The sequence below is a fragment of the Ursus arctos genome, unplaced genomic scaffold (genome assembly GCF_023065955.2).
Source record: "Ursus arctos isolate Adak ecotype North America unplaced genomic scaffold, UrsArc2.0 scaffold_21, whole genome shotgun sequence".
NCBI classification, from domain to species: Eukaryota; Metazoa; Chordata; class Mammalia; order Carnivora; family Ursidae; genus Ursus; species Ursus arctos.
Window position 1 is genome coordinate 49,917,633 of NW_026622886.1, and position 22,701 is coordinate 49,940,333.

Genomic DNA, 22,701 nt, shown 5'->3' on the forward strand with positions numbered 1-22,701 from the left:
GGCAGAGGGGGAAGGAGAGAGACTCTCAAGCAGACTCCCCACTGAACAGGGAGCCCAACACAGGGCTCAATCCCAAGACCCCAAGATCATGACCTGAGTAAAAATCAAGAGTCAGCCCCTTAACTGACTGAGCCACCCAGGCACTCCTAGGTGCCTTTTTAAACATAAGCTTTTGAATTTTAGTGTGCAGTTAGTTTTTATATGACATATTGTTTACTGATATTCTCAAGTTTTCCTAGCTGTTCCTCAGGCTTGGGATATCTGGCTTGTTTCCAAGCCTTTACCATTAAAGACAGCTCATCTATAAACATCTTCCTGAAGTGTTCATTCTTTCTGAGCCTCTGTTTCTTCACCTGTAAAATGGAGATGATTTTATCTATCACTTAGGACTGTTGTGACGTTCAAAGTGTAATAAAGGTATGAAAGCATTTTATAAGCTAGAATCTACCAGGAAGAGTCTTATTTTTGTTTTCGTGTAAATGATTTCGTGTCTCTTTTGAATTGTTTTCTTGGGTTATAAGCTCCAAAATGGACTCGCTGGTTCAGAGGTTATGACCCAGGATAATCTGTTAATTCAGAATTAATGTATTACATGCTCACTGTAGGCGTGCTGTAGGCATTGAGGAGTACAGCAATGAAAAGTAAAATGAAACATCGCGCTCAGGGAGCTTTCCTTTTGTCGGGCTGGTTTATGACTTTTATTATATAAATATATAAATCAACGATTTCTAAGTGCCAGTGAGCCGGACAATACTAGTCTATAATAACATTTCTATCAGTCTGAAGTCAAATGAGAAAAAGACAATGTAGGGAGTTTTTCATAAAGGCTTGTTTATGTACCTTAAAGGAAAGGGCATAGCTGAGATTGTATAATGTCTACCTTTCGTGCACGTGTTAAGCTGTTTCTTTCTTTTATGAAACATTGGTGTTAATAGGTGTTAGTGGGGTTTTAAAAAGTGTTTGTCTTTATTTTTAATATCCTTACAAGATGGCTTCTCCAGTTTGGGGGGATATATACACTGGTACATGAAATCATGAAGCATGGGAACCACTGATTTTTATTTTAACTTTGTATTATCCATCCAAGCCGTGATACAATGTGCTGTGTTACAGCTTAAACGGATTCTCACAATACAATAACCATGTAATGGAAGTGGGGTCGGTATCTGTCAGTTCAGGTCCTCCGGGGAGCAGGCACTGAGTGGAGTGAGGAGTGCTTGTGATAGACCAAGGGAGGAGCGAGGTTGGGGCAGTGAGAGCCTCAGCCCCCAGGGCTGATCTGTCAGTCTCAGCCGAGCCAGTGAGAAACTCAGAAGCAAGGACTGACTGGTGGAGGAGTCCTTGTTGGACAGAAACGGCTAGGCCGTAGGACCCCTCTGCTTATCATTCGCTGAGGGGTTGCCCAGGAAGCATAGAGCTGGGGTGGGTCCTGGAGGGACTGTCAGTGAGCCACATTCTTTGCAGCTGAATGACAAGCTCTTTTTTTTTTTTTAAGATTTTATTTTTTTATTTGTCAGAGAGAGAGCACAAGCAGGGGGAGCGGCGGGCAGAGCAGGCAGAGGGAGAAGCAGGTCCCTGCCGAGCAGGAAGCCTGATGCAGGACTCAATCCCAGGACCCTGCAGTCATGACCTGAGTGAAGGCAGACGCTTACCCGACTGAGCCACCCGGGCGCCCCGACAAGCTCTTTGTTGATGAGAACTCTCTGAGTGGGCACCTCCGTGGCCACCACAGCCTCCTTTCTGTGCCTGACTGCCTTGGTGAAGAACAGAGAGGGAGGCAGTGAAGCCAGGACCCCAGCCCCACCTTGTGACCATTGTCCTGTTCTTTGTGTTAGTTTTTAATGAATGATTCTCAAATGAAAGAAATTGAGTGCATTCAGAAATGCATAAGCCAACATTTAGTAGAGGAGAATAAGACGGTCAGAGTATAAGTGGTCTAGGAGAGGAAGATGAGACCGGCAGACAAAGTGAGTAGCTTCTAGTTAAATGAATAAAAAGAGTGAACTCTAAGTTTTCTGGCCCTGGATGATTTTTTATTTTATTTTTATTTATTATTTTTTAAAGATTTTATTTATTTATTTGACAGAGAGAGACCGCGAGAGAGGGAACACAAGCAAGTTGAGTGTGAGAGGGAGAAGCAGGCTTCCCACCGAGCAGGGAGCCCGATGCGGGGCTCAATCCCAGGACCCCGGGATCATGACCTGAGCCGAAGGCAGACGCTTAACAGCTGAGCCACCCAGGCGCCCCTGGATGATTTTTTAATAGCGTGTTTCTACCCAGAATGGCTGAAACACCTGTGAGAGCTGTTTGATTCCAGTTCTAATGAACAGGCCCAACACTGCCAGCTTGCTTCATGACCTGAGAGCTTTACAATAGGTCATCTGACCCATTTCTTCCTCTGCTTTGCCTGTTGCTCTCTGGTTTTGTGAAAACTGCGGGGGACGGGGCAACAAAACTGCAGGGGATTAGAACCTGAAGTCCTGGGTCTCTTACATAACATCTTCCCTTCTCAAGTCTGCAAGGACTGTTCCTTTCCCATCTCCTTTCCCCTCCCCCTCTTAGTTTGCCAGCCAGGTAACAGGTAGCTGTTACTTCTTTTTGCCGTTCAGGTAAAGGGATGTATTCAAAGCAGATATCTGAGTACTCTGCTGGGGCCAATTTTACAAATACTGAATCTTTATATAGCATTGGTCTACAATCTACAAAGATATAGGGGAAGGGGAGCTGGGACTGTATGAGGTTATCCGTCTTAGAGCCTCCCAGACATGGCTTTGTCTCAGTTGTTGGAAGATTTTATCACGTTACAGCTTTCAATACCAGAGTGTGATGCTGTGTCTTAGTTTGAGGAAGATGTGCTGACTCAGCATCTTTATAGACCGTTGTATTGTCTGTCTTTGTCAGCTTTCTAGGCTGCCACTTGGAGACAGCGGACAGGGAAGCCCTGCAGTCTGGGTGTGTGTGTGTGTGTCTGCACGCGCGCGCACGCACGTATGTAAACACACCAGTGATCTATCTGAAAAAGCTGGATGTGTCTAAGGGGAGAATTGGAGATCCCACACACCACCTACCGTACTGAAGTCCAGGTCTGAGGGGCTACGGGTCCCATGGGGCATTGAAGAGAGGTCTCCCTTCAGACTTCTGGTCCTTCAGTGTTTTACAGGCTCACTCTTGCTGGGCTGAGCGTTCAGAAAGTAGATTAGCACTGCGTGGGGGTAGAAAGATAGCAGGTAGCCTGGAGAAGTAGACCAATTACATAAATGCAAGGAGATAACATCAGGCATTAAACCTTAGTCTTTTGGACACTGCCCATTTAGTCTTGGGGAACGGGTGGAGGCGGGCTAGAGATAGCTATGGAACAGCTTCCTTTTCAGAGGAAGCTGTCGAGGGCTGAGAGCAGAGTAGCTGAATGTGCTAAGGGGACAAGATTGACGGGCATTCCGTTTTCCACAGGAACAGGTTAGTGAATGTAATGTGTTTGTGTGTGTCTGCGTTATTAGGGTCAGGTTGTGAAACATCCAAGATTCAGGATCTCCGCCTTCCTGATTATCTGGTCAGGGTTTAGGGATCTTTTTTTTTTTTTTTTTTTTTTTAAAAGCTTTTTATTTATTTATTTATTTGACAGAGAGAGAGAGACAGCCAGAGAGAGAGGGAACACAAGCAGGGGGAGTGGGAGAGGAAGAAGCAGGCTCACAGTGGAGGAGACTGATGCGGGGCTCGATCCCATAACGCCGGGATCACGCCCTGAGCCGAAGGCAGACGCCTAACGACTGAGCCACCCAGGCGCCCCAGGGTTTAGGGATCTTAATCAAAAGGGACAAGCTTCAGCAAAGGAAGATGGTTCTTCTGGGGAGAATGATGGGGAGTTTAACCGGTTCCTACTTAATTCTTTTCCTTCCCATTCCGTTAGACACTAGCTTCTACTAAGATCCCCAAAATTTAAGAGTAACTTTGGGGAGGAGAGTGAAGGAACTTTCTTTCTGCATCTCCAGTGCCTCAGAAGCCTCTGGACTCCTAGGAATGTCAGATCCTAAGTAGAATCAGTATGGTCAAAGCTGGGTTTCTTAGCCTGTGTGGTACATAGAGCTCTAACAGGGTGTGTAGAGGGGCTGTGGAAGGTGGAGGGGCCTTAAAGGAGGGGGAAGCTCACACCCCCCCACTTCCTCCAAAAGGCTACAGAGCTGTCTGAGGCTGAAAGTCTCAGAGTTGATGCCTTTCTCTAACCAACCTTTCTTTCTATACATTGTCTTGACTCTGAAATAGACTGTTTCCATAATTTTAGATCCAAGTTAGAGGAATTAAATTAGAATTGCTTAATTCTTAGGCTTGGAATCTCCTTGGTTTTGACTAGGTAGAAGCCTGAATTGAAGCTTTCCCTGGAACTAGGAATAGCACTTTTGATACTTTCTTTTTTATTAACATATAATGTATTATTTGTTTCAGGCGTACAGGCCTGTGATTCATCAGTCTTACACAATACACAGCGCTCACCACAACACATACCCTCCCCAGTGTCCATCACCCAGCCACGCCATCCCTCCCACCCCCTTCACTCCAGCAACCCCCAGTTTTTTTCCTGAGATTAAGAGTCTGTTATGGTTTGCTTCCCTCTCTGGTTTCTTCTTGTTTCATTTTCTCCTCTCTTCCCCTATGATCCTGTGCCTTGTTTCTCAAATTCCACATATCATTGAGCTCATATGATAATTGTCTTACTCTGACTGACTTATTTCGCTTAGCATAATACCCTCTAGTTCCATCCACATTGTTGCAAATGGCAAGATTGCATTTTTTGATGGCTGCATAATATTCCATTGTATATATGTACCACATCTTCTTTATCCATTCATCTGTCGATGGACATCTCGGCTCTTTCCATAGTTTGGCTATTGTGGACATTGCTGCTATAAACATTGGGGTGCAGGTGCCCCTTCGGATCACTACATTTGTATCTTTGGGGTAAATACCCAGTAGTGCAATTGCTGGATCCTAAGGTAGCTCTATTTTCAACTTTTTGAAGAACCTCCATACTGTTTTCCAGAGTGGCTGCACCAGCTTGCATTCCCATCAACGGTGTAGGAGGGTTCCCCTTTCTCCACATCTTCACCACCATCTGTTGTTTCCTGATTTGTTAATTTTAGCCATTCTGACTGGTGTGAGGTGGTATCTCATAGTGGTTTTGATTTGTATTTCCTTGATGCCGAGTGATGTTGAGCACTTTTTCATGTGTCTCTTGGCCATTTGGATGTTTTCTTTGCAGAAATGTCTGTTCATGTCTTCTGCCCATTTCTTGATTGGATTATTTGTTCCTTGGGTGTTGAGTTTGATAAGTTCTTTATAGATTTTGGACATTAGCCCTTTATCTGATATGTCATTTGCAAATAAATATCTTCTCCCATTCTGTCGGTTGTCTTTTGGTTTTGTTGACTGTTTTTCTTTGCTGTGCAAAAGCTTTTTATCTTTATGAAGTCCCAGTAGTTCATTTTTTCCCTTGCTTCTCTTGCCTTTAGCGATGTATCTAGGAAGAAGTTGCTGCAGCCGAGGTTGAAGAGGTTGCTGCCTGTGTTCTCCTCAAGGATTTTGATGGATTCCTGTCTCACATTTACGTCTTTCATCCATTTTGAGTCTATTTTTGTGTATGGTGTAAGGAAATGGTCCAGTTTCATTGTTTTGCAAGTGGCTGTCCAATTTTCCCAACACCATTTGTTGAAGAGACTGTCTTTTTTCCATTGGATATTCTTTCCTGCTTTGTCGAAGATTAGTTGACCATAGAGCTGAGGATCCATTTCTGGGCTCTCTATTCTGTTCCATTGATCTGTGTGTCCGTTTCTGTGCCAATACCATACTGTCGTGATGATTATAGCTTTGTAATAGAGCTTGAAGTCCGGAATTGTGATGTCACCAGCTTTGGTTTTCTTTTTCAACATTCCTCTGGCTATTTGGGGTCTTTTCTGGTTCCATACAAATTTTAGGATTATTTGTTCCATTTCTGTGAAAAAAGTTGATGGTATTTTGATAGGGATTGCATTGAATATGAAGATTGCTCTAGGTAGCATAGACATTTTAACAATATTTGTTCTTCCAATCCATGAGCATGGAGTGTTTTTCCATTTCTTTGTGTCTTCCTCAATTTCTTCCATGAGTTTTCTATAGTTTTCTGAGTACAGATCCTTGCCTCTTTGGTTAGATTTATTCCTAGGTATCTTATGGTTTTTGGTGCAATTGTAAATGGGATTGACTCCTTAATTTCTCTTTCTTCTGTCTCATTGTTGGTGTATAGAAATGCAACTGATTTCTGTGCACTGATTTTATATCCTGCCATTTTACTGAATTCCTGTATGAGTTTTAGCAGTTTTGGGGTGGAGTCTTTTGGGTTTTCCACATAAAGTATCATATCATCTGCAAAGAGTGAGAGTTTGACTTCTTCTTTGCTGATTCAGATGCCTTTTATTTCTTTTTGTTGTCTGATTGCTGAGGCTAGGACTTCTAGTACTATGTTGGACAACAGTGGTAATAGTGGACATCCCTGCCGTGTTCTGGACCTTAGTGGAAAAGCTCTCAGTCTTTCCCCATGGAGAATGATAGTCCCTGTGGGTTTTTCATAGATGGCTTTTATGATATTGAGGTATATACCCTCTATCCCTACACTGTGAAAAGTTTTAATCAAGAAAGGATGCTGTACTTTGTCAAATGCTTTTTTGGTGTCTATTGTGAGTTTCATATGGCTCTTGTGCTTTCTTTTATTAACGTAGTGTATCACTTTGATTGATTTGCGGATGTTGAACCACCCTTCAGCCCAGGAATACATCCCACTTGGTCATGGTGATTAATCCTTTTAATGTACTGTTGGATCCTATTGGCTGGTATTTTGGTGAGAATTTTTGCATCCATGTTCATCAGGGATATTGGTCTGTAATTCTCCGTTTTGGTGGGGTCTTTGTCTGGTTTTTGAATCAAGGTAATGCAGGCCTCATAAAATGAGTTTGGAAGTTTTCCTTCCATTTCTATTTTTTGGAGCAGTTTCAGAAGAATAGGTATTAATTCTTCTTTAAATGTTTGATAGAATTCCCCTGGGAAGCCATCTGGCCCTGGGCTCTTATTTTTTAGGAGATTTTTGATTTTCAGTTTCCGTGCTGGTTATGGGTCTGTTCATGTTTTCTATTTCTTCCTGGTTCTGTTTTGATAGTTTGTATGTCTCTAGGAAAACATCCATTTCTTCCAGATTGTCTAATTTGTTGGCATATAGTTGCTCCTAATATGTTCTTATGATTGTTTGTATTTCTTTGGTGTTGGTTGTGATCTCTCCTCTTTCATTCATGATTTTATTTATTTGGGTCCTTGTTCTTTTCTTTTTTTTTTTTTTTAAGATTTTATTTATTTATTTGACAGAGATAGAGACAGCCAGCGAGAGAGGGAACACAAGCAGGGGGAGTGGGAGAGGAAGAAGCAGGCTCATAGCAGAGGAGTCTGATGTGGGGCTCCATCCCATAACGCCGGGATCACGCCCTGAGCCAAAGGCAGACGCTTAACCGCTGTGCCACCCAGGCGCCCCATCCTTGCTCTTTTCTTTTTGATAAGTCTGGCCAGGGGTTTATCAGTCATTAATTCAAAGAACCAGCTTCTAGTTTCGTTGATCTGTTCTACTGTTCTTTTGGTTTCTATTTCATTGATTTTTGCTCTGATCTTTATTATTTCTCTCTTCCTGCTGAGTTTAGGCTTTATTTGCTGTTCTTCCTCCAGCTCCTTTAGGTGTAGGGTTAGGTTGTGTATTTGAGATCTTTCTTGTTTCTTGAGAAAGGCTTGTATTGCTATATACTTCCCTCTTAAGACCACCTTTGCTGCATCCCAAGGATTTTGAACAGTTGTGTTTTCATTTTCACTTGTTTACATGAATTTTTTAAATTCTTCTTTAATTTCCTGGTTGACCCATTCATTCTTTAGTAGGATGCTCTTTACCCTCCATGTATTTGAGTTCTTTCCAACTTTCCTCTTGTGATTGAGTTCAAGTTTCAAAGCACTGTGGTCCGAAAATATTCCCAGTCTTTTGGTACCGGTTGAGACCTGATTTGTAACCCAGGATGTGATCTATTCTGGAGAATGTTCCATTTGCACTAGAGAAGAATGTGTATTCTGTTGCTTTGAAATGGAATGTTCTGAATATATCTGTTAAGTCCATCTGGTCCAGTGTATCATTTAAAGCCCTTATTTCCTTGTTGATCTTTTGCTTAGATGATCTGTCCATTTCAGTGAGGGGGGTGTTAAAGTCCCCTACTATTATTTTACTACTGTCGATGTGTTTCTTTGATTTTGTTATTAATTGGCTTATATAATTGGCTGCTCCCATGTTGGGGACATAAATATTTACAATTGTTAGATCTTCTTGTTGGATAGACTCTTTAAGTATGATCTCCTTCCTCATCTCTTATTACAGTCTTTGGTTTAAAATCTAATTTGTCTGATATGAGGATTGCCACCCCAGCTTTCTTTTGATGTCTGTTAGCATGATAAATGGTTTCCACCCCCTCACTTTAAATCTGGAGGTGTCTTTGGGTCTAAAATGAGTCTCTTGCAGGCAGCATATCAATGGGTCTTGCTTTTTTATCTAATCTGATATCTGTGTCTTTTGATTGGGGCATTTAGCCCATTTACATTCAGGGTAACTTGAAAGATATAAATTAATGCCATTGTATTGCCTGTAAGGTGACTGTTACTATATATTGTCTCTGTTCCTTTCTGGTCTATGTTACTTTTGGGCTCTCTCTCTGCTTAGAGGACCCCTTTCAATATTTCTTGTAGTTCTGGTTTGGTGATTGCAAATTCTTGTAGTTTCTGTTTGTCCTGGAAGCTTTTTATCACTCCTTCTATTTTCAGTGACAGCCTAGGTGGATGAAGTATTCTTGGCTACATTTTTTTCTCATTTAGCACCCTGAATATATCATGCCAGTCCTTTCTGGCCTTCCTGGCCTCTGTGGATAGGTCTGCTGCCAATCTAATGGTTCTACTGTTGTAGGTTACAGACCTCTTGTCCCAAACTGCTTTCAGGATTTTCTCTTTGTCTCTGAGATTTGTAAGTTTTACTATTAGATGTTGGGGTGTTGACCTATTTTTATTGATTTTGAGGGGGGGTTCTCTGAGCCACCTGGATTTTGATGCCTGTTTCCTTCTCTAAATTAGGGAAGTTCTGCGCTATAATTTGTTCCAATATACCTTCTGCCCCTCTCTCTCTCTCCTTCTGGGACCCCAATTATTCTAATACTGTTTTGCTTTATGGTGTCACTTATCTCTCGAATTCTCCCCTCGTGATCCTCTTGCACTACAATACAAACTTTTGGTACTTTTGACAAAAGTGAAGTATTTGAGGACCTTGTTCAGAATACTCTGAGCACTAAGGTCCTGTTCTGTTCCCCTCTCCCTTTCACGGAGAGGACCCTACATGTGTTATCTTTCCCTGTCTCTACAGGCCTCATCATTTCTGTGTCCTGTCTCCACCTACCTTATATCTATCTCTCTTGGCTGGTCCACTGGTGTATGGACTTGTACATGATGAATTGTGAACTTCTAGCCACATGTAGTGCCCTTGGGTACTTAGAAGGAGACACTTACCACAAGGAACCGGATTGCTTAGGTGAGTACCTTTCTGAGGAAACAGGTAAAAAACTTGCTTGAATTGAGGAGGTCTGTAGAATTTCTCCAGTTGTGGGTTTTGAATAGCCTGTGGGCAGGGGTGGAGCTTCTTCCATGGTTCCTTGTAAGTGTTTATTCTGTCCCTGAAGAGAGTGTGAAGGATTTGATCCGCTACTTGAGGCACGAGGATGACACTCGCGATGTGCGGCAGCAGCTGGGGGCAGCCCAGATCCTGCAGAGTGACCTTCTGCCCATCCTCATCCAGCACCGCCAGGACAAGCCTCTTTTTGATGCTGTTATCAGGTTGGTTCCTCAGCGCTCTGACTTTTACCATGCGCCAGCCCTTGGTGTTTGAGCTGGTAGATTTCGGCGTTTGACCCTGGTGAGGAAACTGAGCAACATCTCCCTCCTTCATGGTCTCCGCAGGCTGATGGTGAACTTGACACAACCAGCCTTGCTCTGTTTTGGCAGCGTGCCCAAGGAGCCTAGCTTCCGGCACCATTTTCTGCAGGTGCTAGCGTACTTGCAGGCCTACAAAGAGGTGAGGTTTTCCTTCAAAGTCCCTGGGGCAGAAGTTGGGGGCAGTAGGGAAGGAGAGGGTGGGTGCCGCTTAAGGTCCATTCCCCTATTTTATAGGCCTTTGCCAGTGAGAAGGCTTTTGGAGTCCTCAGTGAAACTTTGTATGAGCTGCTGCAGCTGGTGAGTGAGGGTCCATCTTCCAGGATCCCAGGGGACTGTTAATACCTTGCTCCTCCTCCAGGCAGAGTGCCAGGCTCGTTGGTCATTGTCAGGATAGTAGAGTTTGGAGCTGTGGTCCCAGTCCTTGCGATACATAGCCCCATTCATTGTCTCTGGCTGCCTCAGGACTGCTTGAACTTTTTTCTTCCTTCGTAACCCTGGTTCTCCTCTGGGCCTCTGTCCTCTGGCCAGGGTAGATGCTGCCTGCCTTCCGCAGGGAGTCTTGTCCTCTAACCGTCCTTCTGACTAGGGCTGGGAGGAACGGCAGGAGGAAGACAACTTACTGATTGAACGGATCCTGCTGCTGGTCAGAAATATTCTCCATGTTCCAGCTGACCTTGATCAGGAGAAGGTGAGAGGGTCTTGGGTTGTCTCCTTTCTTATGCTTGGTTAGGTTGAGCTGCCTTTTTTTGCCTTTCTGCCCTCTGACACGTCAGGGGGGATCCTTGATCAAGGTGTGAGTTGGAGAACCTCAATGCAGGGCAGTGGAGCTGAATGACCTCTCTTCTTCTCCTTATCACTCACTGCTCAGAGGATTGACGATGACGCCAGTGTCCATGACCAGCTTCTCTGGGCAGTTCACCTCAGTGGCCTGGATGACCTGCTTCTCTTTCTGGCCAGCTCGCCAGCTGAGCAACAGTGGAGCCTGCATGTGCTAGAGATTGTCTCCCTTATGTTTCGTGACCAGGTGAGAACCTGGCTTATTCCCTAGTCCCATGAGCCATGTACTTTTCTGCTCTGTAGCCAGAATTACTCTTGAAGTAATGGCTGAATTATCCAGGGGCAGGTGGGTGACAGATGGAGTAGCCATGTCCTGAGTATGGAGTACCTTCAGCAGTCCTTTTTCATTCACCTTTTCTGTTCCCACTAGGACTGAACCTAGAACAAGGACAAGGAACGACCATCCTTCTGACTCTTCCTCTTTGTTCCAAATCTAGAACCCTGAACAGCTGGCAGGAGTAGGACAGGGACGCTTAGCGCAGGAGCGGAGCACAGATGTGGCAGAACTGGAGGTGTTGCGCCAGCGAGAGATGGCAGAAAAGAAGACTCGAGCCCTTCAGCGAGGCAACAGGTGAGTGGCAGGGAGGTGCCCTATCTAGGTTCCCATCCCTTCGGTATGGAATGCTGAGGCCTTGGGCCAAAGGCTAAGACAGTGGTGACCAGGTAACATTTTGCAGTCATGATATGCTCTGATATGCTGATGAGAGGGAATGGGGATAAAGCTTCCAGAGGATTGAGGAATCACCCTGGACTAATTTTTTTTTACGGCAGGCATTCTCGATTTGGGGGCTCCTACATTGTCCAAGGCTTGAAATCGATTGGGGAGAGGGACCTCATCTTTCACAAAGGTCTGCACAATGTGAGTACGCTCCCCATCTGGGGTGGGAACGCTGTGGAGTTGAGGGTGCCTAAGGAAGGTAAGCAGGGGTGGGGCACCTGGCTGCCTCAGTCGGGGGAGCACGCAACTCTTGATCTCAGGGTTGTGCGTTTGAGCCCCATGTTGGGTGTACAGATGACTTAAAGATAAAATCATGAAAAGAAAAAAGAAAAGAAAAGAAAAGAAAAGAAAGCAAGAATCTCTGGAAGTAAAGCATCTTTGTTCTTAGGCTTAGAAAGTTGGAGACAGGGATGCCTGAGTGGCTCAGTCGGTTAAACGTCTGCCTTCGGCTCAGGTCATGATCTCAGGGTCCTGGGATCGAGCCCTTCATCAGGCTCCCTGCTCAGCGGGGGGTCTGCTGCTCCCTATCCCTCTGCTCCTCCCCCTGTTCATGCACATGCCGTCTCTCTCTCAAATAAATAAAATCGAAAGAAAGAAAGAAAGAAAGAAAATCTTAAAAAATAAAAAAGTTGGAGACAATAGGAGAAATGGAGCCTCTGGCATTATTGTCTTTATCTATATCTTCTCTTAGTACCAGAGGGAGAGAACCTTCCAAGAGTTTCTTATGAGGAAATTGTAGCACGAGGGATGTGGAAAGAGCTGCAGGGGGAGGGTGGTGGTGAGGAGTCATTCTAATCCCCCAACCCACACCCCCAGCTCCAAAACTACAGTTCCGATTTGGGAAAGCAGCCCCGAAGGGTGCCTAAACGACGCCAGGCTGCCCGGGAGCTGTCCGTTCAGCGCCGCTCTGCCCTCAACGTGAGACTCTTCCTCAGAGACTTCTGCTCTGAGTTCCTGGAGAACTGTTATAACCGGCTCATGGGCTCGGTGAAGGTGAGAGCCTGGGAGGGATGGAATAGAGAGGTGATGGGGCCAGTGGTGGGTAGGAGCCTATGGGACGCTGACCCTGGAGTGTGGACTAGTAGTTGGGCAGGGTATAGGGCACCCTTGAGAGATGGTGAGGATGCTGGGAGGGACTGGGTTATTGGGACCATTTTAAAAAGGCTTAGAGAAATGCCCCAGAGGGAGGGGAGAGACCTGGGGAGAACAAGAGAGGGCTGGAAATTCTGAATCCCACAATATTGTTACAGTGGTGTCCAGGGTCTATCCCATCATCATAGGACGAGAGAAAGTTGGAAGCCCTGGGGTTACGGGGTGGTCTTTTTTTCCGGGACATTAGGATCACCTGCTGCGGGAGAAGGCTCAGCAGCATGATGAGACATACTACATGTGGGCCTTGGCTTTCTTCATGGCCTTCAACCGAGCTGCCTCCTTCCGGCCAGGCCTGGTCTCTGAGACCCTCAGTGTCCGTACCTTCCACTTCATTGAGCAGAACCTCACCAACTACTATGAGATGATGCTGACTGACCGCAAGGAAGCCGCCTCCTGGGCACGTCGGTGAGTGGGACGAGAATTGGGGTCAGAGTGGGCATCTTGGCCACGCTGGGAATCTTGAGTGCCGGAATTCTGGGTGGTACTTTCTTTCCTGTTTCAGGATTAAGATGGTCGAGCTGGGGAGCAAGGACTGGCTGGGTCACTGTGTTTGAAGGCACTATTTTTTGGAAGGGATAGGGGTGGTACTGTTTCCATGGGCCAGTTTCCTAAATTGTCCTCCATTTTTCCTCTTCGCCTCATCTCACAGGATGCACCTGGCCCTGAAGGCCTATCAGGAGCTGTTGGCCACAGTGAATGAGATGGACATGTCCCCGGACGAGGCTGTGAGGGAGAGCAGCCGCATCATCAAGAGTGAGGCCCTGGCCAGGTCTCTCATCCTGGCCTTTCCCATCTCTTGATCACATTCTCATTCTTCCCAGTTGAAATTTCATCCATCTCTCCCTTTCCCAAAGTTTCCAGACCAGTCCTTCCATTCCTTTCTCTTCTCCATTCCTAGACAACATTTTCTATGTGATGGAGTACCGAGAACTCTTCCTGGCACTCTTTCGAAAGTTTGATGAGAGATGCCAGCCACGCTCTTTCCTTCGTGACCTGGTAGAAACCACCCACCTCTTCCTCAAGATGTTGGAGCGGTTCTGTCGGAGCCGTGGGAACCTGGTCGTGCAGGTACTTGGCAGCCCTGGGATGGGGAAAGAGCTGTAGGGAAGGGAACTCTCCTCACATTTCTGCAGCTCGAGCTGACCTGTTAGAACTCCTCTGAACTAAGGAGGGCAAGGGGTTTGTTGGTGTCGCTGCTCTGAGTCCACTATAGTTTCCTTCTTTCATTAAATTCATCTCCAGTGTAACATAAATATTTTAATTCATTCAGGAAACATTTACGAAACACTATTATGTGCAAAGCATATAAACTCTGGGGATTCATAATTTCAGAGTTTAGTAATTATGCTGCGATCCTTCCTGGTTATACTTCAGAAGCATTGTAGTGAGATGGAAGGAGCCCTAAATTAAAAGCCAGGAGGTCTAGGGGCACCTGGGTGTCTCAGTCGGTTTGGCGCCTCCCTTCAGCTCAGGTCATGATCCCAGGGTCTTGGGATCAAGCCCCGTGTCGGGCTCCCTGCTCAGCAGGGAAGCCTGCTTTTCCCTCTCCCCCTGTTCTGCTCTCTCCCTCTCTCTCTGTCAAATAAATAAATAAAATCTTAAAAAAAAAAAAAAAAAAAAGGCCAGGAGGTCAAGAATCTCCTCCTCTATTAGTAACTGTTAGAATAACTCAGGCGGCTCATGTCAGACCCCAGATCCCTAAAGATGGGATTATAATATAAGCCTGAAATGAAATAAAAAATTAAGTCTTGGACAAGGGGCACCTGCCTGGTTCAGTCAGTGGAGCATGTGACTTTTTTTTTCCTTAAGATTTTTTATTTATATATTTGACAGAGAGCGAGAGAGTGCATGCACGTGCGCAAAAGAGCACAAGCAGGGGGGCAGCAGGCAGAGAGAGAGGGAGAAGCAGGCTCCCTGCTGAGCAGGGAGCCCGATGTGGGGTTCCATCCCAGAACCCTGAGATCATGACCTGAGTGGAAGGCAGCCGCTTAACTGACTGAGCCACCCAGGCATCCCTGTATTTTTTTTTAAGATCTTATTTATTTATTTGACAGAGAGAGCCAGCATAAGCAGGGGGAGCCGCAGGCAGAGGGAGAGGGAGAAACAGGGTCCCCACTGAGCAGAGAGCCCATGTGGGTCTCGATCCCAGGACCCTGGGATCATGACCTGAGCCGAAGGCAGACACTTGATATATACATATACATATACACGTGGGAATACTATTCGGCCATAAAAAAGCATGAAGTCGCCGTTTGCAACAATATGAATGGAGCTAGAGAGTATAATCCTAAGTGAAATAAGTCAGCAGAGAAAGACAGATACCATATGATCTCACTCATACGTGGAATTTAAGAAATAAATGAGCAAATGGAGAAAAAAGAGAGAGACAAACTAAGAATCAGACTCTTAACCATAGAGAGCAAACTGATGGTCACCAGGGAGGAGGTGGGGGGGATGGGGGAAATAAAGAATGGGGATTAAAGAGTACACTTCTCATGAGGAAAAAAAATAAAATGATAAAGTCTAAGACAAAAAGAAAATCTCAGTTTGTATCCTGCAGACACAGGCACTCTGCTTTGTAGAAATCTTCCTGTAATTCTGTTTGCTGTGGCTTAAAATTTGGTCAGAACTGGACTTAAAAGTGCCAGTAGTACCAGTGAGACCTTGCGAAAAGATATTTTTACGTTCAGGGCTCTATTGTATCATCAGAAATACGAGGTGCTGTTGTTCATTGAGTGTTTACTGTGTCCGACCGTGCTAGGGTTTTCGTGTCATCCTCGAGTAGCCCTAGGACACGTGCACACAGGGGTGAAGCAGCGTGCTCGAGGCCTTGCTAGTGGCTAGTGTCAATACTCACACCCAGATCTGCTGGGCTCCGAAGCCCACGCTCCTAACCTTCAGTGTGGTCGGAGTTTCCCGGATAGAGTGTGTACCTCAAGGGCCCACTAGTCCATCCTGTTTGCCTGTGCCCCCAACTGGTTCACAGGCCTGATTTGGGGGGGCCGGGGTGGGGTGCTGACTCTCATTTTCCTGCTTTTCAGGAGAAAATATACAGGTTATGTTTACATAGTGCTTTGCACTTTATAAAGCCTTTTCATATAGAATTTCGTATCTTCATAGCAAATCTGTTCATTCTGTAAACTTTTGCTTAAGATATCACTGCTTTTGAGAAATCTCGGACCCCAAGAAATAAGTCAAGTACTATTCCTGTGTTTTGCCATGGTGTTTTATGCCCAGCCATATTCTAGGTCTTATCCATACTGGAATATACTTTACCTGTCTACTCACCAGTCTCCTCCACTGGACTGTGTGCTCCTTGAAGAAATACACCGCTCACCCTCGCTTCCCTATTGCTTATGAAGAGCACACAGTGGTCACTCTGTGACTATTAGATTAATTAATTCAGACCTCTACTGAATGAATAAATAGGGAAGACACTGATGGGAAAACATCCTCTTCGCTTTCCAGCCATCCTAACAACAGTTCTTTCTCCATAGAACAAACGAAAGAAGAGAAAGAAGAAAAAGAAGGTCCTAGATCGGCCTGTTGCTCCTGGTAATGTCCCCGCTAGTGCAGGGGAACTGGAGGCTGTGTGGCCATCCCTGGCCGAGCAGCTCCAGTGCTGTGCCCAGGTAGGTAATTGCAGAAACCCTACCTTCCCCGAGGGTAGTACGCTGGTAGGCTGTCTGGGTTTCCCTCCTCTGTTCCCATAGCCTTAATCCCGTTCTAGGATCCGGAGCTCAGTTTGGACTCCGTGGTTCCCTTTGACGCGGCCTCAGAGGTGCCAGTGGAAGAGCAGCGGGCAGAAGCCATGGTGCGGATCCAAGACTGTCTCCTGGCTGGCCAGGCCCCACAGGCCCTGACCCTCCTTAGGTCTGCCCGGTAAGAGCCCTGCCCACCCATCCTTCTGGATTCAGCTCCTGGGCTTTTGGGGGCAGAGGGAGGCTTTCGCTGTGGTCCAAGTTTCTTTGTCTTCCAAAGAGAGGAGTCCCTTGAGAAGCACAGGGGCTCTGTACTGAGCACCAAGTCCTGGGGAGTTTCGATTGCCTTATTGGGGGCTTTGTTGTTTTGTTTTTATTTTATTTTTGAGAAATATCAGAAAGCACTGTCAATTGGGGGAAAATACAGATAATTCTACTGGCTGAAGGTAATCATCTCTAACATTTCGATGAGTCATCTTTCTTTTTTCCCTCCGTGTTATGTGTAGACATATACAGCTTCTTGTACAAAAATGAAATATTGTACGTCGTGTTTTATAGTATTTTTTTACTTCTCAGTATATCACGAGCATCGTTTCTCATGGGATATATTGCCATAATTGTTAATGGCAATGTGGAATGTACATTTGTTCAACCAAGTGTGGGACATTTAGATTGTTTGCGTGTTGTTCTTACGGTATTTGCTGCAGTGTGGCTGATGAGGGAAAATCTCCCTCGAGTCTTTGTTTCATCTTTGAGGTAACAGTTTGCATTCTCTTCCTGGCTGACAGATGAGGGATGAGTGTAAATTCATCCACCCACCCCAAATTATAACTCCGATTCCCCCTGGTTAAGGTCTTCTTTCTGTCTGTGCTTCAGGGAGGTGTGGCCAGAAGGAGATGTGTTTGGCTCTCAAGACATTTCCGCAGAGGAAGAGCTCCAGCTGCTGAAACAAATCCTCTGCGCCCCGCTTCCCCGTGAGTCTGCGGTTCCTTCGCGTCCCCCTCCTTCCAGCTCTTCTCTAGAACCGGCGTCACAGAGACCCAATAATCCTCACTTTTTCTGTAGGGCAGCAGGGGCCAGAGGAACGAGGGGCAGAGGAAGAGGACGAGGAGGAAGAGGACGAGGAGGAGGAGGAGTTGCAAGCGGTCCAGGTGTCCGAGAAGGAATTTAATTTTCCGGACTACCTGAAACGGTGAGGCCGAGCAGACGGAGTTGGGCCCAGGGCGGAGCCTGTAGCGCTGGGCGGGTGAGCGGCGGCTTGCTTTTGCGGACACCCTCTCCCCCTCCCCGTCTCGGTGCAGTTTCGCAAGCTCCGCTGTGGTGCGAGCCTACGTGCTGCTGCTGCGGGGCTACCGACAGAACGGCGCCCACACGAACCACTGCGTTGTCAAGATGCTGCACCGCTTGGCCCATGACCTCAAAATGGACGCCCTGCTTTTCCAGCTCTCACTCTTCTGCCTCTTCAACCGTCTGCTTAGTGACCCGGCCGCGGGGGCCTACACCGTGAGGACGCACCAAGCAACGGGGATCGGGAGGCTTAGGGGAGTGCTAGGGTCACAAAGGACAGTCTTCAGGCGATAAAGGGTGCCGAGTGGTGCCAAGGGCCGAGAGATGGCAGAACGGGGAGGAAGTGGGCAGGCAGCTGAGGGAGCTGGAGGCGGCTGGGAGAGAGTCCGAGTGAGGAGGGGCAGCTGGGAACAGGTAGAGAAAAAGCACCTAGAGGGCCTGGTTTATGCGTCCATTTAGGCCAGAGGTCTCACAGCAGGACTCACAGACTCCCTCTCCCTCAGGAGCTGGTGACTTTTGCCAAGTACATCCTGGGCAAGTTCTTCGCGCTGGCTGCAGTCAACCAGAAAGCCTTTGTGGAGCTGCTGTTCTGGAAGAACACAGCTGTGGTTCGAGAGATGGCCGAGGGCTATGGCTCTCTGGACGGCGGGTGAGCTTGAAGATGGGGAAGGATGGGCAAGAATGGGTGACGCAGTCACACAGTGTCAAAGCTGGCAGAGCTTGCAGATCAGCTGGTCTTTCTTCCCCTTTCATAGGTGAGAAAACAAGCCCCCAAGTTCCCTGAGATCACCCAAGAGAGGAAGTGGGACTGGATCCTAAGTCTCCTGTCTACCCTGGCTTCCTTCCTTCACCCGCCTTTGTGGGGGGCGGTCAGTTGGCAGTAGGGTAGCCCCTTGGAGAGAGTCCGTATGTGCCCTTTCCCAAAATGTGCTGGGAAACGGAGGATGCATGGAAATGTTCGCCCTCGTTCCTTGTAGCTCATAACCTGCTTTTCCCATGACCTGCTCAGCCCCTGCAGCATCAGCTTCAGTAGGGCCCAACCCAGAAAGTCTCTTCGTTTGACTTTTGGGTTCATAAATGGTAGGAGAATAAGGGAAAGGAAGCACACCGTAGGCCTCTGCTAGCTGGCTCCTCTGAGTTACCCACATTGCCCTTCTTCCCTGTAGAGCTGACCAGAGAGGGCCTTTGGTCTCCTCTTTTGGAGCCAACATCCTACATACTCCCTTTCTCCTTTCCCCATTTAGATCTTCCAGTCGCAAACCCCCTATGTGGACCCCAGAGGAGGAGGCCCAGCTTCAGGAATTGTACCTTGCCCATAAGGATGTGGAAGGTATGAGTCCTTGAGATCTGAAGATTTCTGACGTGGGCGACCTGAGCTCCAGGACCCTCCTTACTGCCTCACTCCCCCTCCACCTTAGGTCAGGATGTGGTGGACGTCATCTTGGCCCACCTGAAAACCCCTCGAACACGCAAGCAGGTCATCCACCAGCTGGTACGACTGGGACTGGCTGACAGTGTCAAGGACTTCCAAAGGTAGAGGCGCATGCTCTGGAGGGCACTGAGATAGGGAGTCCTCCGTTTCCTCCCTGGGCCCCCTCTTCCACTGACGCCTCCTTACGCAGGAAAGGAACCCATATTGTCCTGTGGACAGAAGACCAGGAGCTAGAGCTGCAGCGGCTTTTTGAGGAGTTCCAGGACTCCGATGGTAAATGACGGGAGGGCTTCCGAGCCTCTGAGATGAGAGCCGAGCTGTCCGTCTCTTGCCCCTGCCTCCTGTTCCCGAGGAACCCTTATTCCATCCCGTTTTTCCCTTTACTCTATTTGTGGTGTCATTTGTGAGTGAATTGAATTAGCATCTTTCCAAAGGCCTCTGGTCTCCTTCACTACTCCCTTCCCCCCGTTGCTCTAGTATTTACACTTTCGCTCTTCGTAGATGTGCTGGGTCATATCATGAAGAATATCACAGCCAGGCGCTCACGGGCCCGCATAGTGGACAAGCTGCTGGCTCTGGGACTGGTGGCTGAGCGGCGGGAGCTCTATAAGAAACGCCGCAAGAAGTTAGCACCCTCAAGCTTGGTAAGTCTTTCCCTGGCTCTTCAGGCTGCCCCCCCACCCCCAAAGCGCTCCTCACAGGTAGCTCACCCAGATGGTTCCTGCCTTAGGCTCTTCTGGCTAGTCCCCCCTCCCCCCCGGTTTCCAGGGGTGGTCAGGAACCAGAGAATTCCGCTCCGTTCCTCATCTTGTCCCCTTTTTTCATTTCGCACCCCACTGAATTTTAGCTTAAGGGAGAGGAGTCCCAAAAAGATTTTTGCCAGGAAGATCTGGAAGAAGAAGAAAACCTGCCAGAGGAAGAGAGTGATGAGGATGAAGAGAAAGAGGAGGACTCAGAAGCAGATAAAGCCGAGTGTAGCCCAGTCCTTTCAGCGGAGACCCTTGGGCAAAGCCTGTCTCAGGAAGGTGAGGCCTCGGGCTGGGAGAGATGTCTCAGGTGGAGGGGTTGGCAGTCTGAGCCAATGATAAGTTTCCCTCCTTCCTGTAGGCTTCTCTGCTCCCCTTCTGTGGCTCCAGAACTGCCTGATGCGAGTAGCGGACGATCGAGAAGAGGATGGTGAGGGGATAAATGACGGTTTTCGGCGCTGGGGTACTGGAGGCTGCCAGAGACCTGGGCGTGGGATGGACAACCCATTCTGGCTTCCGATCTTCACCACATGACCACTGACCCTGTCCTAGGCTGCTCCCAGCCAGTGCCTTTGGTGCCGCTGACGGAAGAAAATGAGGAAGCGATGGAAAATGAGCAGTTTCAACAGCTATTGCGCAAGCTAGGGGTTCGGCCTCCTGCCTCTGGACAGGTAAATACACCAGTTCCACTTTCATACACGGCGGCGTGTTGTACAATACATCTCTTCCTCTTCCTTGCAGTTGCCATCTCTGACCTCCTTTCTGGTTAGCTCTGACCGAGGCTCCGGCAGCAGCCGTCCTTTTCATCTTCTCTGATCTCCTCGTCCCTAGTTCCACTTTCTGTGCTGCCCCCCCCAAGTTATCTTTCTAAAGTAGAGTTTTGATTTTATCACTCCCCTGTCCAGAGCACCGGGCGGTTCCCCACTGTTGGTGGGACAGAGTCTACAGGGTCTGTGAGACATGCCTGGCCTTGGCCAGCTGTTGTAGCCTCACGGCCATGCCACCCACACACTTCCGTTTCACCGTCATCATCCTGGACTACTTTCCATACTTCCCAACAGCTGATCGTGCCAGTCCCTCCACTGGATGGCTCCGGCCACACATACAAGGCGACACTCACCTATCACCCATCTTCCTGACGAACCTCCACTCAGCCTTCAAGAGTCAGTTCAGTTGTCCCCTCCCCAGAGAAGCAGTCCCTATCACTCCTTCAACCCCCGAAGGGAAAGTAGTAACTTTGGTAGCTGGGGTTTGCTCATTCCTGTGATGTAACCCCAAGCCTGTGATGTTACAGTGTGTTCTTTCTTCCACTAGATTGTGGGCTTCTTGAAACCAGGGATCATATCTGATTCACCTTTAGATCCCCAGTATCCATTCATTGATTTATTTAACAACTGATTTTACTGGGATTTTACTGACATATCAGGCACTGTGCTGGACATTGTACATATATTGGATAAATAAGCAACAAGTGGAATTTACAGCCTTTGTGGATCTTCACCAATGTTAGATCATATTTATTCAGTGAATAATATCAAGATCTGGTGAACTAGAGTCGCTCCTTTCTTATTACTCCCATTTTCAACTTCTTTGCTCCTGTAGGAAACCTTCTGGAGAATTCCGGCCAAGCTGAGTCCTACCCAGCTCCGGAGGGTGGCAGCTTCCTTGAGTCAGCCAGAGGAAAAACTTCAGCCAGGACCAGAACCTGAAGTCCCCAGAGAGCAAGGCCCTGAAGAGGAGCACCAAAAGGAGCACCGTTCACAGGCCCTAAGGGCCCTCGTGTTAGCCCGAAAAAAGAGAGCTGGCCTGGTGTCCCCAGAGGGTAAGACCACTTACCTATTGGGTATTTACTATGGGCCAGCCATGTTGTTCGAGAGGGCTGATGAGGGCCTGGTTCCCTAATTCCATGCCTCTTATGGTCATTTCAGAGGAGGGGGCTGCTGGTGAGAAAGAACAGCTAAAAATGGCACCCCGGAAGCGACAACTACTAGACAGCGATGAGGAACAGGAGAAAGACGAGGGCAGGAGCAAAGGTAAGGAGTCTGAATGGGATTTGCTTTTTCTTCTGACCTCTAGCACTCTTCTCCTCAGTCCTGAAGATCAGTGCTACTCCCCCTTAACATATTTAGATACTCTCTCTTCTCACCCCTGTCATTCCCATAGCCCCAGAGTCCAGAGCTCCAGAAATCCAAAAGAAGAAACGGTTCCAGATTGAGGATGAAGATGAGAGCGACTAAAGAGCCGGAAGTTTCGGGGAAGGGGTAGACCGTTTTTAGGTGGGGAATTTAAGTTAGAGTTCAGAGGGTCACACAGGACTCAGAAACTCCTCTTACCAGACAGAAGCAGTAGAGTCCTGGGGTTCAGGAAGTTCAGGCAGTGGCGTTGGACTCCTCTGCAATCACTCCTTGCTTCTCCCAGTTTTAGCAGTATGCCTCAGTAGCTCCCCGGGGACTTACCCCTCTTCTTCTAGGATCCATTTCTTTGGGTTAGTTGTGCCCCTTACCAAATGGGAGAAGTGAGCGACATATAGAAGGCACCTTGGACCCCTTTTGGCTTTCTGCTAGAGATGGGTCACAGCACCAGATGGGGAGCTTTGTGGCATGATGGGTGGGGGTGTTGCACCATTTTTAAAAGGCACCAGATGCTCGCATCCTCGTTTCTTTCCTGTGATCACCTGCTAGACACCAGACTGAACCTAATTCCTGCAGTTGAGGTAGGGTTAGGACGCAGTACTCTCTAGATGGTGAATGTGTTTGGTGTTAAATTCAACGCGTTTAATTAAATTAAAAGTTGCCAGTGTTGATCTGA

At 47.3% G+C, this 22,701-nt stretch overlaps 1 protein-coding gene across 2 annotated transcripts in view; it reads left to right on the forward strand.

Annotated features, from left to right (window-relative positions):
• TIMELESS (timeless circadian regulator) overlaps positions 1-22,701 on the forward strand; it is a 30,866-nt gene extending 8,165 nt beyond the window's left edge. For both annotated transcript variants that reach the window (XM_026500258.4, XM_057316251.1), the window contains exons 2-29: positions 9,455-9,619; positions 9,768-9,921; positions 10,045-10,159; positions 10,255-10,317; positions 10,607-10,708; positions 10,889-11,044; positions 11,295-11,428; positions 11,629-11,716; positions 12,392-12,568; positions 12,915-13,132; positions 13,377-13,480; positions 13,626-13,795; positions 16,225-16,359; positions 16,458-16,609; positions 17,305-17,402; positions 17,494-17,620; positions 17,730-17,931; positions 18,219-18,364; positions 18,960-19,045; positions 19,134-19,248; positions 19,338-19,420; positions 19,649-19,791; positions 19,995-20,172; positions 20,255-20,323; positions 20,446-20,564; positions 21,496-21,715; positions 21,822-21,926; positions 22,057-22,701. In XM_026500258.4, the coding sequence (XP_026356043.2) occupies positions 9,523-9,619; positions 9,768-9,921; positions 10,045-10,159; positions 10,255-10,317; positions 10,607-10,708; positions 10,889-11,044; positions 11,295-11,428; positions 11,629-11,716; positions 12,392-12,568; positions 12,915-13,132; positions 13,377-13,480; positions 13,626-13,795; positions 16,225-16,359; positions 16,458-16,609; positions 17,305-17,402; positions 17,494-17,620; positions 17,730-17,931; positions 18,219-18,364; positions 18,960-19,045; positions 19,134-19,248; positions 19,338-19,420; positions 19,649-19,791; positions 19,995-20,172; positions 20,255-20,323; positions 20,446-20,564; positions 21,496-21,715; positions 21,822-21,926; positions 22,057-22,130 (3,630 nt within the window). In that variant the 5' untranslated portion in view covers positions 9,455-9,522 and the 3' untranslated portion in view covers positions 22,131-22,701. The remainder of the gene's footprint in view (positions 1-9,454; positions 9,620-9,767; positions 9,922-10,044; positions 10,160-10,254; positions 10,318-10,606; positions 10,709-10,888; positions 11,045-11,294; positions 11,429-11,628; positions 11,717-12,391; positions 12,569-12,914; positions 13,133-13,376; positions 13,481-13,625; positions 13,796-16,224; positions 16,360-16,457; positions 16,610-17,304; positions 17,403-17,493; positions 17,621-17,729; positions 17,932-18,218; positions 18,365-18,959; positions 19,046-19,133; positions 19,249-19,337; positions 19,421-19,648; positions 19,792-19,994; positions 20,173-20,254; positions 20,324-20,445; positions 20,565-21,495; positions 21,716-21,821; positions 21,927-22,056) is intronic.